The sequence below is a fragment of the Micromys minutus genome (assembly GCF_963924665.1).
Source record: "Micromys minutus genome assembly, chromosome: 32".
NCBI lineage: Eukaryota > Metazoa > Chordata > Mammalia > Rodentia > Muridae > Micromys > Micromys minutus.
In genome coordinates, this window is record NC_137967.1 from 17,462,275 (window position 1) to 17,479,064 (window position 16,790).

The 16,790-nt window shown below is 43.8% G+C and overlaps 1 protein-coding gene across 2 annotated transcripts in view; it reads right to left on the reverse strand.

Annotated features, from left to right (window-relative positions):
- The window catches only part of LOC308413723 (cytochrome P450 2B1-like), a gene marked incomplete at its 5' end in the record, with an annotated part of 36,511 nt that overhangs the window by 3,957 nt on the left and 15,764 nt on the right, over positions 1 to 16,790 (reverse strand). For both annotated transcript variants that reach the window (XR_013974848.1, XM_080908743.1), the window contains 5 exons: positions 11,255 to 11,396; positions 11,565 to 11,752; positions 13,201 to 13,342; positions 14,042 to 14,218; positions 14,937 to 15,097. Coding sequence is in view for 1 of the 2 variants with exons in the window: in XM_080908743.1 (XP_080764869.1) it covers positions 11,255 to 11,396; positions 11,565 to 11,752; positions 13,201 to 13,342; positions 14,042 to 14,218; positions 14,937 to 15,097 (810 nt within the window). The remainder of the gene's footprint in view (positions 1 to 11,254; positions 11,397 to 11,564; positions 11,753 to 13,200; positions 13,343 to 14,041; positions 14,219 to 14,936; positions 15,098 to 16,790) is intronic.

Here is a 16,790-nt window from a genome sequence, read left to right on the forward strand (position 1 = left end):
GTGTGTCTAAGTACACGGCCACTGTCTGTTTCTGTTCTTTTTGAATCTGAGAAGCACTTTCGGTTTTGCAACTGCTCTTCTTAGCCATAAGGCTGGGGGGAGCTGCGTTTGACCGACGTGTCCAGAGAAACACAGGCTGCAGCCCTGAGGGACACCTCAGGAATACAGGATTGTCAGGGACGCCTGACAGTCACCTACAGGGTAAAGGAGAATTGCATAGTCCTTCTGGAAGAGGAACCACGGAAACCTCTTCCTTCTGAAACTGCTTTTGGCTGTTGCCTACAGACTAGGCATGGCCGTTGTTGTCTGGATATTGTGATCTCTTTGTGTAGTCTACTGTTTGTTTATTTAGTGTTTTCTGGGACAATGGGACAGACTGTGACGACCTTCCTAAGCCTGACACTAGACCACTGGACTGAAGGTAGCGATGGAGCACATTATATGTCAGTTGAAGTTAAAAAAGGGAAGTGGCAGACTTTCTGTGCCACTGAATGGCCAACTTTTGGTGTTGGCTGGCCTCCTGAGGGCACTTTTGACCTGACTATAATTTCAGATGTTAAAGTCATTGTTTTTCAGGAAGGACCGGGATTGCACCCTGATCAGCAGCCTTACATCTCATCTGGCAAGAACTGGTTTAAGATCCTCTACCCTAGGAAAAGCCATGGGTCAGAAGGCATGAGTCAGTTTCCCTGAACACTGGTCCTCTGCAGCACACCCAAGTCACAAACAAAAATAAGGCTCCCTCCAAGCCAGAGCCCTCAGCACCTACTGCTCCTCCAAAGACCTATCCTGAGATTGAGTGGCCAGTCCCCCCTCCTCCTTTGTACCCCCAATTTCTGCCACAGCATCCTCAGATCTCTGCCCCACAAGAGGGAGCATGAGGTGGAGGACCAGCCACAGATACCTGAAGCCGCAGGGTGCGGCTGCAGAACCCGGCTCCATGGTGGCCTTGCCATTGCATGTCTATGGTGCCCAGTGGACACACCCAATCTCTAACCCCTCCAGTACTGGCCGTTTTCATCTGCTGATCTCTATAACTGTAAATCTAATCACCCCCTTTCTCTGAGAACCCTGCTGGTCTAACTGAGCTGATGGAGTCCCTAATGCACTCAAACCAGCCCACCTGGGATGACTGCCAGCAGCTTTTGCAGATTTTGTTCACCACAGAGAAGAAGGAGCAGATCCTCCTACAGGCATGCCAGCATGTGCCAGGGGCCAAAGGTAAACCTACACAGCTCCCCAATGAGATAGATGCAGGCTTTCCTCGGAACCGACCTGACTGGGATTTCAACACTGCAGCAGGTAGGGAGTGACTGACAGTCTACCGCCGGGCTCTGGTGCCAGGTCTCAAAGGGGCTGCAAGATGCTCTACAAATTTGGCTAAGGTAAGAGAAGTACTCCAAGGGCCTGTAGAGCAACCATATGTTTTTCTAGAACATCTCATAGAGGCTTATAGAAGGTATACCCCATTTGACCTTACCTCCCCAGGACAACAGGTAGCAATTGCTATGGCATTTATAGGACAGTCAGCTCCTGATATTAAAAAAAAGCTGCAGCTCTTGGAAGGGCTACAAGACTATACTTTACAGGATTTAGTTAAAGAGGCAGAGAAAGTGTACCACAAGAGGGAGACAGAGGAAGAGCAGCAAGAGAGAGAGAAAAAGGAGGCAGAAGAGAAAGAGAGCTGGAGGGATTGTAAACAAGAAAGGAATTTGACTAGAATTTTGGCCACAGTTCTAGGAGAAAGAAGTAAGGTATGACATAGAGAGACAGGGAACCTGGGTAACAAGAGACCTAGAGCAAGTAAAGAGGAAGGAGAGAACCCCCAGAGTACTAAACTTTGAAGAAGACAATGATTAGAGGGGATGGGGCTCAGTTCTCCTCATCAAGCCTAGGGTAACCCTAACTGTAGAGGGGACCCCATTGAACTTTCTGGTAGATATGGGAGCTGAATATTCTGTGCTGAAATGGCCTTTAGGGAAACTGGGCACAAAAAAGACTGCAGTGTGTGGGGCCACTGGAAAGAAACAGTATTCATGGACTACTTCACATACTGTGGACTTAGGAAGAGGCCAAGTCTTCCACCATTTCTTGGTCATCCCTGAGTGTCCAGCTCCTCTGCTAGGAAGAGATTTATTGACTAAGTTTAAAGCCCAAATTCAGTTTACTGCATCTGGACCTGAAGTGAAATGGGAGGAACCAACAACCATGATATTAGCTCTAAAATTAGAGGAAGAATATAAATTGTGTGGGCAACCAAAGAAAGAGATAACCCCAAACATGAACTTGTGGCTGTCTAACTTTCCTCAAGCCTGGGCAGAGACAGAGGGCATAGTAATGGCAGTCAGGGTTCCAATGGTAGTGGTGGAGCTTAAATCAGACAGCACCCCTATCAGGGTCCTGCAGTACCTGGTGAGTAAAGAGGCCGGGGAGGGGGATATGGCCGCATATATAAAGGTTCCTTTCCTTGGGCATATTGATACCATGCCAATCACCTTGGAACACCCCTTTGTTGCCAGTGAGAAAACCCAGCACAAACGATTATAGGCCAGTGCAAGACTTGAGAGAGGTAAATAAGAGAGTACAAGACATACGTCCAACTGTTCCAAATCCTTATAATCTCCTTAGTTCCCTCCCACCTGAACATAAATACTTGATCTAAAGGATTTTTTTTTTTGCCTAAGGCTTCATGCCAACAGTCAGCCTATTTTTGCCTTTGAGTGGAGGGATCCAGATTCTGGACAAACTGGTCAACTCACTTGGACTAGGTTGCCCCAGGGATTCAAGAATTCACCCACTCTTTTTGATGAAGCATTACATCGAGACCTGGCTATTTTTAGGACCAAAATTCCCCAGGTAACCCTCCTGCAGTATGTAGATGACCTGCTCCTGTCTGCCTCCACTAAAAAAGAATGCTTCCATAGAACTGAGAAATTACTGTGGAACTGGGTGATTTGGGATATGGGGCCTCAGCCAAAAAGTCCCAGCTTTGCCAGACTGAAGTAACCTATTTGGGTGACTCACTACGGAAGGGAAAGTGGTGGCTGACAGAGGCCAGGAAGAAAACAGTCACACAGATTCCTGTGCCTACCACCCCTTGGCAGGTGAGGGAGTTCCTAGGTATGGCTGGGTTTTGTAGATCCTCGGGTTTGCCACACTCATGGCTTCCTTGTACCCTCTCACTAAGGAAGGGAAAACATTTAATTGCCCCCCAAACATCAGATAGCTTTTGATGAAATCAAGAAAGCCCTGCTATTGGCCCCCACCCTGGCACTACCAGACTTGACTAAGCCTTTAATCTTATACATGGATGAGAGAGCTGGGGTGGCCAGAGGGGTCATTACTCAGACTTTGGAAAAGATCGGTGGCTTACTTGTCCAAAAAGTTGGAACCTGTCACAAGTGGGTGGCCTTCTTGCCTAAGGGCTATCACAGCTGTAGCCCTGCTTGTCAAGGATGATGATAAGTTGACTGTGGGGCAACGGGTGACTATAGTGGCCCCACACTCCCTTGAGAGTATTATGCGACAGCCCCCTGATTGAAGGATGACAAATGCCCACATGACACATTACCAGAACTGCTACTAACTGACAGGATAGCTTTTTCCCCTCCAGCCATCCTAAACCCTGGCACCCTACTACCAAAGAATGAAGACTCAGACCTGACACATCAATGTGAAGAGATCCTGGCAGAAAAAAAAAAAAAAACGGGTACAAAAAGGGACCTAAAAGACCAGCCATGGACAGAAGGCCTAAATTGGTACATGGATGGTAGCATCTTTGTGGTCAAAGGTAAGAGGGTGGCAGGGGCAGCAGTAGTGGATGGAACTAACATCATATGGGCCAGCCATCTGCCAGAAGGGACTTCAGCGCGAAAAGCTGAACTGATAGCCCTCATCCAAGCACTACAGATGGCTAAGGGCAAAACTGTAAACATCTATATGGACAGCAGGTATGCATTTGCCACTGCACACATTCATGAGGTTATATACAGGCAGAGGGGGCTACTAACCTCTGCAGGAAAGTACATTAAAAATAAAGAGGAGATTTCTAGAAGCTATCCACCTGCCCAAGAAGGTGGCTATAGTCCACTGCCCAGGTCATCAAAAGGGACAGGACAGAATTGGAAAAGGCAAAAGGATGGCAGATTCTGTAGCCAAGGAGGCAGCCCAAGGGGTTATGATTATGGCAGGAATCTTCGTGGACCACTCGGCAGCCCAGAAACCAGACTCTGAATATACTGGAGAGGATTATCAACACATGGACAAACTAGGAATCCCTCCTCTGTCAATGAATAAGAGAAGATACACCCCTACAGCAAACTAGCCCTTCCCCAGAAGAACAGGCACGACTATGTGGACCAACTACACTGTCTGACTCATTTAGGAGCTAAAAATCTTGAGACTCTAATCAAAGCCTCAAACTATTATGTCTCCAAACTTTCAGAGACTGTTGATAAGGTGGTAAAAGACTGTGTGCCCTGTGCCATGATTAATGCACGACATTCAAAACTCCCCTCTGGAAAAAGACTCAGAGGGAGCCAGCCAGGTGACCATTGGGAAGTAGATTTCACTGAAGTCAAGCCTGCCAGATATGGTAACAAATATCTCTTAGTTTTTGTAGAAACCTTTTCAGGATGGGTAGAAGCCTATCCCACCAAAGCGGAGAGTGTCACCATGGTAGCTAAGAAGATCCTTAAAGAAATCTTTCCCAGGTTTGGGATACCCAAAGTAATTGGGACTGACAATGGACCCTCATTTGTTGCTCAGGTAAGTCAGGGACTGGCCACACAGCTGGGGATTAACTGGAAATTACATTGCAAATATAGACCCCAGAGTTCAGGACAGGTAGAGAGGATGAATAGAACTCTAAAAGAGACTTTGTCAAAATTGGCTTCAGAGACCAGTGGGGGAGACTGGACTGTCCTCCTTCCCTTCAGCCTGTTCGTGTATGGAACACCCCTGGCCCCTTTGGCTTAACACCTTATGAGATTATGTATGGGAGTCCCCTTCCCCTCCTTAACTTGAAAGGTGCCCCCAATTTTGAGGATCTTCCTAAAACCCTATTTGCTCATTTAAAGGCACTAGAAACAGTTCAACATGAAGTCTGGAGCTGGCTGAAGGGTGCCTTTAAAACGGGAAGCCTGGAGACCCCTCACCAGTTCCAGGTGGGAGATGCAGTCCTGATCTGTCATCACCCGGCCTGGAATTTAGAACCTCACTGGAAAGGACCCTATCTAGTGCTGTTGACCACCTCTAAGGCTGTCAAGGTAGACAGGATTGCTGCTTGGATCCACGCCTACCACGTGAAGAGAGTACCAGACATTCTTAAAAATGACTGGAAGCTGGAAAAGACTGCCAATCCTCTTAAACTTCACCTCTGTTGCAGGCACCCTTAATACCCATGCCCCCCAGGAGCTGACATGGCAGGTGATATCACAAACTGGAGATGTTGTATGGTCAGTAAAAAAAAAAAAAAAAAAAAAAAAAACGGCCCCTTCTTGGACTTGGTGGCCTTCCCTCACACCAGACATATGCCACCTGGTGGTGGGGTTAGATAGTTTGGACATTCCTGAACATGTGCAGAAAATGTACCAGTAATTGGAAAAACAGGGGTGGCTCCAGGGTGTGCTAACCCCCTCACCCGCTGTGCCATCAGGGCAGCCGACATATATGTATGCCCCAGAGATGGTAGAACATGCCCTCAAGCAGTTAAGTGGAGGGCCGGAATCCTATTATTGTAAAACATGGGAGTGTGAAACTATGGGAGAAGCTCAGTGGCATCCCACCTCCTCTTGGGAACTCATCCTGGTAAAGAAAAACCACACTGATAGACCTACCTGTGCCTCCCTAAAGTCTAGAATAGAGCAGGTTAGTAGAGGCCCCTGCAGCAGAGCCCCCTTCTGTAATTCTTTAAACATTACCTTTACTAAAAAGGGCAAACAGTTCAGAGACTGGGTTAAGGGCTTGAGTTGGGAACTTAGACTTTATGTGTCTGGAAAGGACCCAGGCCTAATAATGAAGTTAAAACTTAAAATAGAGAACTCCGCTGGTTTTCCGGTAGGGCCCAATAAAGTTTTACCAGAAGCAAAAAACCCTAAGCCTGTCCCGGCACCATCCCAGCCTCAGGTCCCATCTAGGAATCCAAGTGTCACCACTATAATGGCCCTGAGTGACAAGACTGCCACCGCAGTACTTCCCTCCAGAGACACCCAACAGAGACTTCTCAAGCTCATGCAGGGAGTTTTTCAAGTGTTGAATCAGACAGACCCCAAATATTACTAAATCATGTTGGCTCTGTCTGGGGTCCAGACCCCCCTATTATGAAGGGATAGTGACCAATCGAACTGTCACCTACAATGAGTCACTCCAGTTTTCTTCATGGGGATCAAGCCACAAGTTAACCCTCACAGAAGTATCTGGGACAGGCCTATGTATAGGGAACGTTCCTAGGCCCCATACTTCACTTTGCAACTCTACTTTGATTGTCAATTCATCCATGCTATCTAGTCCCTCAAACTGACACCTGGTGGGCCTGTAGTTCTGGACTTACTCCTTGTGTCCCCACCTCAGTATTTGACCCCACCCAAGATTTTTGTGTCTTAGTGCAATTGGTACCCTGAGTTTATTATCATCCAGAGGGGCTTGTAACCAATGTGTATAACCTGAGACCAACAGTTACTCTGACTTGAGCAGTACTGCTGGGTGTCAGGCTGGCAGGGATTGGGACAGGCACTGCAGCAATGGTCACCTCTCACGGCTACTTTTCAAACTTGAGAAATGCAATGACCGAAGACTTAGCGGCCTTAGAGCAATCTGTTAGCAAGTTAGAAGAGTCACTTACTTTTCTATCTGAAGTAGCTTACAAAATTGCAGGGGACTGGATTTGTGATTTCTTAAAAAGGGAGGGTTATAGACTGCCCTAAGAGAAGAGTGTTGTTTTTATGTTGACCACTCTGGTGTCATCATGGACTCCATGTCTAAGCTGCATGAGAGACTGGCCACCAGACACATAGAGAAGCTAATCAAGGGTGGTTTAAAAGCTGGTTCTCGCACTCACCTTGGCTCACCACCTTGATTTCCACATTCCTGTGGCCTATAATTATTCTGTTGCTACCCCTGACATTTGGACCCTGCATCATGAATAAGTTAGTAACCTTTGTCAGAGAAAGAGTTGGTGTGATACAGGTCCTAATGCTTCATCAGCAATATCATGCATTAAAGGACTTCGAGGGGACCGAGGAACAGGGTACCAAATTCTAAGATTAGAACTAGCTACTAGAAGAAGTGGGGAATGAAAGAGTTAAAATTTCAATCTGCCCTGAGAACAGATATGCCTCAAGGCTAAGAATAACATGACATGTGTCAAGAAGCAGCCTGACCTCAGACACCATAAAACATCTGGTGTTGACAAAGTCCGACTTTACAGTCCAGAGAAAAACAAGTATGAAGGTCGGTGTCCCCCAAAACAAATGGTCTGGAGTTAAATAATATCCAAAAACAGACAGAAAATGCCAATTTTGAATAAGCCAATGAAATTTCTATGTGCTTGTTGCTAACTACCTATGTAATTTTCCCTATAAATATGTTCCCCAATTGAGTTTGGGGTCAACTCCTCTATCTCCTGTGTGAGATACCAGTCATCCTCAGACCTCTGATTTCCTAAATACACCTTCTGCCTAATTGCAGCAAGTCTTGCTATTTGTGAGTTTTGGGGTTCCCGTCCTCCTGGTACTTGAGAGTGAGGGGCTTCCCCAATTTGGGGGTCTTTCAGCACCAATCAAACCATGTCACATGCCCAGCTCCCTCCTTTGTTTACAAAAACAGCCTGCTGACACTAATGGGTGCTGTAATGCTGAACTTTCTCTGGATCAGGATATTAACCATCATGAAAGGTTTTCTTTACTCAAATAAAGGCTCGTGGTTTTTATTTCTTTTACAACGTAACAAGCTGGAGTATGGAAACAGGGACAAACATGTAAAGACATGTCCCATCTACACAGTGCTCACAGACAAATGCCTCCTACTTATGACTTCACTGCCATCTTAAGAGCACCAAGGTGTGCCCTTAGCAGACCAGGAAGCAGGTCTTCACTGGTCCTATTGAATTTTTATAAGATGTTTGTATGATTTTTGCACTGTCTTGACACATGGCTTATAATATTGCTCTATGTTTTTACTCTTAAAATGGTTACTTGTGTTTATATTATTTTGAAGGTCTTACAACATTAAAAAGGTTATAGATTACTGCCATAAAAGATGTTTGGCCTTGTTTTTTATAATAATATTAAGTTATAATATAACCTTAAGATTTTTAATGAGATATATATTTTTATAATAAAATACAAAGTAAAGGTCAAAAGTTTCCAGTGTCTTTATAGACTGTGTTTATAGGTTGAAGGGTTTTGTTCGGATACAAGAAGAAATTCAATTAAAAATGGTGATACTTTTAAGGCCTAACAGGTTATAGTCCCTAAAGCTATTCTAATAGCTCTAGTTCTATAAAAAATACTACAATTAAATACAAATGGATAGTCAGTAACCTTATAAATGACCATATACCTTAATGAGTACAAGATTATATTTGAAGGCATACTAAAAACTGATGCAGTTCATTGTGATATTAAGCTTTCTTTAGCCTCCTGTTTTATGTCTTCTAGGTAGAGTTTAGAGCAGATGACTAAAAACAGACATTAGTTGTTTACCCTAGATATACTTTATAGGTACTAACTTTAAAACCTATCAGAGATCTGCTGAATATGGCATTAAATGTTTAAATTTACTAGGACAGACAGAGACTCCCTAATCCTAATGGTGACCCAACCAATATCTCCAAATACAGTTTTGAATAACTCCACTAGGATTGGAATACCCCAACCATTAGGCAAAGACTGCCTCAATGCCTTGCCCATTGTCAGGGACTGGCCTGAACTGTGGAAAAACAGAGAATACCCAAAGAGTTGGTTTTCACTCCCAAGTTCCTTCTCCACAGGGAAAATAAAAAAGCCTCTCATCTTCTGGGCCTGAAGAACAAACTGCCTCTGCTGTGTTGCAATGAAGACCATAGGAATTTGAGAGAATTGTCTAGGTAGCAAATTATGAACTAATGTGTCATTTCAATCAATATCTGACATGTAGATTATAATTTATCCTTCTCAGGTCTCTGATAACATTGACAGCTAAGCTTACTGTAGCTTGACAGCAGACAACTGGAAAATAGCCCTTACCCCAAGTTACACAGCCAACGTGTTAGCTCATGAGTCAATTTATTAGCTGGTTGAAGCTACCAGATCTGTTATTAGAAAAGCAAAGAGTATTGACTTGCTAAAATTCTTTATGTTAACAGATAAAGAGGTTTAATATACAGATTTTTTCTGTTCCCTTATCTAAAGGCACCCACTTTACAGTGACTGCTCCCAGTGATCAACCACATGTATCTCGTTGTAAATAACTGGATTGGGAAAAAAGGTAAACTTTATGCAAGGTGTGAAGATATAAAAGCTTAAGTTCTGAGGATCTGAGAAAATGTTTTGAGCTTGTTAAACACTTGAATAGTAATAGAAAAGTGGCTTAAGGTACATAAAAGGAACAAATTCTTCAGATTTTTTTTTCCAGTCACTATGGTACTATTATATTAGGACTTCAAAAGCTCAGACTTCTAACACTGATCAATGGAGTTCAGATAAATTATTAGCCCAAATCTACTAAAACATGGCATTATCTGATCCATTTTTCATACTTACAAGTTCAAGATGTAAAGTTTCCTTTGTTTATCTTTGAACTATAAACTTAAAGATGTTTCTCACTGTGCTAAACTAATGTACATCCGGTCTTCTGAATAGAGAGAAAACTCCCTCTCACCCATTCTGAACCATAGAAGGCTCTGAGCTCACCTTAAGGACTGCTCATGCTTTTTACAAATGTTGTCTAACAACCTCCACTGTACCACAACATGGTATTTACTACCTTTTCCTACAATGTGAGTTTCAAAATGGACTAGAATTAACATTTCTAAAATGTATCTCTTTTTTAAACTTAAAAAGCTTCATGTAGGCTTCAAGAAAGATAATCTGCCTTATTGACATCTCACTGTCAAACGGACTCTATTTGGATAATTGTTCCTATCAATCAATAACCTAACATTCCCACCTGTTGCCTATTCTCCCCTTCTTTGCTCTCAGAACTTTATTCCTCCAACTACTAAGACCATGGACCTAGGGGTTTAAAAGGTGCACCTAAGAAAAATGTTATCCTGTCAACTCCAAATGTTTACTCAAAATCTGCATCCAGAACAGTCCCAGAGAAGCTACCCACAGGTGCTCCTGTCTGCCCTCACAGGCTCTTCTACTGACCCTGCACTTCCCTAGCCCCACAGGATCCCACAGATCCTAGAAAGCAGTGGAACATCCAGGTTTCCCAGGATTCATCCAACGCCCCAATTTTTTTTTTTTTTTTTTTTTTTTTTTTAGGATTCCCAAAGACAGTCCTTCATACCAAAGTAAACAAGAAGCAGTTTAAAGAACAGAACAACTGCATTCCTGCTTCAACACTACCCTTTCCTAGTTCCTCATATTTATTTACACAAGAAAGGAGCAATGCTGGCTTACAGACAACTCCACTAGACTTCTCCCAGGGACCTAGCAACAGCTTTCATCATCATCTGCCGCCAATGCCTGCCAGGTACAAGCCAGATGCAGCAGCAACAACATACAAAAAGGACTGCTATCTACCCCATATTTCCCCCTCTCTTACACACACACACACACACACACACACACACACACTATTCCATAGTCTACCCCCTCTTTCTCTCACTCACTTTCTCTGCCACACACACACACACACACACACACACATACACACACACACACACACACCACCATGTTCCTGTCCAGCTTCTCTTTCTGTCCTCGCTGTCTTTCTCTGTCTCCCTTCTCTAAGTTCTCACTCCTTTTTTGTCCCCAAATAAAACTCTATTATACTGCATCGGTCACATGATGTGATTTACCCCCCCTTAACCCTGCCTTCCACCGTGTTAAATTTCTTAGCATTGCCTTGATAACTTCCCAAAAGTCCTCCTGACCTGCATGATCCTTTAGTTCAAGACTCCCCTCATGGGGCTGTAGCCAGGGTGAATGGATTGGTTCAGACAAGGCAGCTGGGAGAGACTCTGTAAACAGGGATCTATTACTCTTTGTGTCCCAGAAGATGAGTCTGCCCTCTGGTGTCTGGGAAAGGAATCGCAGGTCTGTCTCACCTGCAGAGAAGGGCAGAAAAGCTTCACTCTTCTTCAGTGCCCCATCGGCATCCAGGAAGTGCTCAGGATTGAAGATGTCTGGTTGTTTAAAGTACCGTGGGTCATGGAGAGCTGAACTCAGGATGGGGTACACCTCAGTGTTCTAGGAGAAGCCATGAGACAAAGACGCTAATGTACACTAACTTCCGCATGCAAAACTGTCAGTCCCTAAGCAACACAGTACTGCAAAACCACAGACAGGATGAGGTTGTTGGTTAGGAAAATGGAGTATATTCATAAAATAGCGATGAGGAATCACAGTTTGTCTCACCTTGGGAAGAAGGTACCCTCGGAACATGGTGTCTTTGGTGACTCTGTGTGGCACTCCAATAGGGGCAAGATCTGAAAATCTCTGAATCTCATGGATGACTGCGTCAGTGTACGGCATTTTGGTTCGGTCATCAAGGGTTGGCACCCGGTGTGAGCCTATCACCTGGTCAATCTCCTTTTGGACTTTCTCTGCATAGAAAAGAGAAAAGGTGGAACTGCTTTACCTGCTTTGTAGCAATGATACTGTATTCTATCAGCCAATGACCAAAAAAAAAGGGGTGCAATAAAGGGACCCTGCAGAGAAACTGAGAGCTTTCAAGCATACAAACAATGGTCCTGTCCTTAAGTGCCTCTCTGTGCCATGTTCAAAACTATATTAAATCTCTCCTCCATGAGCTCCAAACTCATTTCAGCAGGTGTTTACTAAAGAAAAAAATAGACAGCAAATGGCTACTACACAGAGAAACTTCTCAGCAATCAAAGATTCAACAGGGGTTGGTTGGAGGCAAAGCAGGAGAAATTCTCACCTTAGCAAAATATTGACCACACAACACACACACACACACACACACACAACTTAAATGGAACTTTATATTAAAAACTTGAAAGTATGTCCTCAGAAGTATAACAGTTAAATAGGTAAATTACTAAGTTAAGCAATCAACAGATACATGTAGAAATTAATAAGTAAAAAAAGCAATGGATAAATCAATATATGCACAGATTCATGAGTTAGTGAAAGGAACAGAGTAAACACTGGCTTGTGTATTCAACTTGTAAATCAAAAAGCGATTCAACTGGTAGATGAATGGAATAATGGATAGACAAATAAATGGGGGATTCAAAGGCCATTTAGTGAAAGGATCAAAAATGGGACCTGTTGATAGAAGGAGAGATAAGAGTATGAACGAATCGATCGCCAACAGTTTATTCAACTCTGCTGACCAAAGGAATAACACTTAAGATTATTGATTGAAATAAATGAATGAAATGCATCAGTGGGTGATTAAAGAATCAATCAGTACACACATAATTAATCATTTAATTTATAAATGTTTGACTGGATTCAAGGTGTGTGTGTTTGTGTGTGTGTGTGTGTATGTGGGTATGTACTCATGCTGGTAGATGTGTGTATGTATGCACGCGTGCATGTGACTGTTTGTGAATAAGTGTTTAGTAGGAAGACAGAAGAAATAGGACTTAGATACTTAGAAATAGGATTGATATTTAGTGAATGACTGAAGGGAGAGACAGATGACTTGTTCATTGATGGGTGGGGCAATAGATGGGTAAATGAACAAAATAAGCAGATGTATGAAGAGGTGGATGGATAGAAATATAAATAATAAATGATCTAAAGATTGAAGGAAGTAAGGAAGGAAGAAAGAAAGAAAGAAAGGAAGGAAGGAAGGAAGGAAGGAAGGAAGGAAGGAAGGAGAATAGGAATGAAGGGTAGCAGACAACAGAATATGAGTCCGCTGAGTGTTTATTTACCCACCACCCATATCACCGCCTTTACAAGTAGAACAAAATATTTAGAATTCCAGATGAAAATGGTCCATGTCTCTCTCATCCACTCAAACTTACACATCCAATAGAGAACTAGAAGATACCACAACTGTCAATTCTTGGCATACCTGCAACATGGGGGTACTTGAGCATGAGCAGAAAGCCATAGCGGAGTGTCGTACTACTGGTCTCAGTGCCAGCAAAGAAGAGAGAGAGCAGGGATATCATGAGATTCTGGTGATGGAACTCCGTGCTTTGGTTTGACTTCTCCTGATTCCAGATGGGAGAGAGAAGGATGAGTCAGGGGTGACTGAACCTTTGCAAGGGGATGCACATACATCTCTGGCCACTATTATTCTGTTCATGAGTCTCAAACTATCTGGAACTCTGGACATTACTTGACATGTGATGGTTTGAATATGTTTGGCCCAGGGAGTGGCACTATTAGAAGGTGTGGCCTTGCTGAAGGAAGTGTGTCACCCCTGTGGGTGAGTTTGGAGAACCTCCTCCTAGCTGTCTGAGGATGCTTAGTCTGTTCATGGCATCCAGATGTAGAACTCTCAGCTCCTCCTGCACCATGCCTGCCTGGATGCTGCCATGTTCTCACCTTGATGATAATGGACTAAACCTCTGAACCTGTAAGCCAGCCTCAATTAAATATCCTTATACAATATTTCTTGGTTTCTTCTGTCTTCTCTCCCTACTTTGTTCTTGGTGGTTTATCATGTTCTATAGCTCATGTTCTTTGTTTCTCAGTGGTTCTTTTCAACTTTTTCCCTGCGCCTTGTGTTTCCCTATATCATATCTCCCATTTTCTCTGTTTGTTTTTTATTTTCCCAGATGGTCTGAATCTTCTCCACTCTATTTTTACATCTGCTCACCATCCTCTGTTCTCTTCAGTCTTTTCCTCTGGACACATCCCCATTATTCACACTCTCTCATAACACCTCTCATCCATGCAGGACTAACCATCTCCATGCGCAGAAGGTAGGTATCAATAAAGTCCCGTGGAGCGCTGGGGTCCAGGGTGGCCTTGTGCGTCTCCACACTATGGCCAATATAGTCCAGGATTTCCTGGAGGTTTTTGGAGATTTGTCTGTGGGTACCAGGAAAGTACTTCAAGATGGTGGAGAAGAGCTCAAACACCTGTAAAAAGAAGGGCCCAGGAGGTCACCTGGAGCTATCAGGACTCAAGAAGGCTGTGTTTCTAGGTTCCCTAGGAACAATGCTCTCTCTTTCTCTCCCTTCTGTCCTCTCCCCTTCCCTCCTTCAGTCCTTCCTCCCTCTCTTGCTCATCTTCTCTTGTTTCTCCATTTTCACTTTGATGCACATACACACAGCGTTCTATCAGAAAATCTCTGAATCTTTCTCAGCACTGTCTCGCCTTGTATTCTCTACCCTCTTTTGCTCTCTTCTCTTTCCTAAACCATCATTTTGGTTTTGGTTGTTTTGTTAAATAAAACATCATGTTTTTCAGACTGTCCTCAAACTCAATACTTGTCTAAAGATGACTGTAAACTCTGATTGCACATGTACTTGGATTACATATATGTATCACCACACCTGGCTAATGTCATGCTAGAAATGAACCCAGGGATTAATACATGATAGATAAGTACTGTATACTCTTAGCTATAGCCACTGCCCCTGATTCATTATTATCTTCGTGTATAGATGACTCTGTATTGCTACAGTCAAGTCTCTCCTCATTGCTCACCATCTATCCCTCTGCTCCCGGTCTCATCCTTCTTGTCACTCCATGCTGCCTCTGTTTTCCTTCCAGCCCTCAGACACCCCCTCCTTCATCCACAAAGTGTCTCTTGTTTTCTCTGCCCTGGATGCTCTTCTGTTCCCACCCACTCACCTGGCTGGAGAATGAGCTTATGAGGGAAAAGGTCTGATAGAACAGCTCCAACAGGCGCAGGAACTGGCGGTCTGTGTAGTCAAAGCGCTCTCCAAAGACAATGGAGCAGATGATGTTGGCTGTGATGCAGTGGAAGGGGAAGGTGGGGTCTATGGGGGCTCCTGGAGGATGAGGAGGCAGGACAGGAGACAGCAGACATGGTGTCATGAATGGTACAACATTTGGCTTTGGCCCCATCTCTGAAAAACTGTCTCCTCCAATCACTACTCAAAGCATAGCATCAGCTGCCAAGCCTGCACTTATGATGCACCAGGTCCTGCACTCAGCGTGGCATGCAACAACTTATCTAATTTTAATTTATCTAATATTATACATGAAATACAATCCTATTAATGAATGGACACCAACCCACTTGAGCTCTGGCAGGCCTTGCCCTTTCTGGCCATTCCCTCTTCCTTGCTAAAAAAAAAAAAAAGTTAGATTAAAATCCTAAGACTAGTCCCCAAGGTCTATTCTTATATTTGGCCACTTCTTTCTCCTTTGGTTGACTACCAACGTCCAGCTATCCAAGTATTGAACTCCAGCAATTAAAAGCCCCTTTTGGCTCATCCAATTAGCAGGCTCAATTAAAATTAAACATTTCCTGAGAACATGTGGCTCCTCTTTTACCCTTATATATTGCCATTTGGTCCATGTGCCACATCTGTCCCAAAATGTAGAGGCAGTCCTTTGTCCTTCCCCTCTTCTTTCTCCTCTCTCCTTTGCTTTCTTCCCTTTCTCCTTATTCTCCTGTCTCCTGTCGTTTATTGTCACTGCCTCTATCCCTCTGGGACAAAAAAATATTCTCCTTCGTGCTGAAAACTTGGTCATGAGGGGTCCGGGGCAAATAGCTTTTCTTTTCACTTTGGGTATAAGTAGACGGTAGCTAAGTTCATCTAAGTAACTAGTGTCTGGGACCAGGATTCAGACCCAGAGAGCTGAGAGGAGCAGCATGAAGAGTTAGTCTCCACCCTGCACCACCCCCATCACCAAGCTGACTCTGAGCTGATGGGCATCTCCCTCAGGCTGGATTGGTGCAGGGAAGGGTTTGGGTGGATTAACAAGTCTCTCATCTGTGACAAACAGCAGTATGATGAACCAAACAACAACAGACTGTGTCACCAGTATGTCCCTGTATGGAGGTTTTTTTAAAAAGTGCCCCAAAGCCTACCACAGAGTAAAACAGCCCGCCTGGCATCTTTGATCACTGCCTCACAAATCACCTATCCACAATGGAAAAACACAGTTCCTTGTTTCCCACACATGCATTGGACATAGACCATGCTTTGAGACTGTTTTGTGTAACCATGATGAACTTGAACACCATATAAAGTCAAGAATGACCTCAAATGTCTAAGCTCCTGCCTCCATCTCAGATACACTATGAAGACCAGCATGTAACACGTTGCCAATATTGTGGTGTTGGGGATCAGACCGAGAGCTGCATGTGCACCCACAGCATCAACTCTTTCTTTTAGAGACAAGACTTGATGATGTACCAGACTGGCTTTGAATTTATAATCCTTCTTTCTCAGGCCCCTGATTCTGGGAGGAAAAGCTTGTGCCGTCATGCCTCCTGACATACAATCTTAACATGGGCATCAATTTCCTGGACTGGAAGAACCCAGCACGCTAATCATGCAATCTGTTTTTCTGAGTTATTCTTGGACACTGTGACCCTCATGTCTCTTTCCCTGTTTTTATGTATTTCTCTCTCTCTCTCTCCCACAGTGTTTGTGTCAATGTGTGTGTTTATATGTGAATGTGTGTGTTTCAGGGTATATGTGAGTGAATTTGTGTATGTTTATTAGTTTA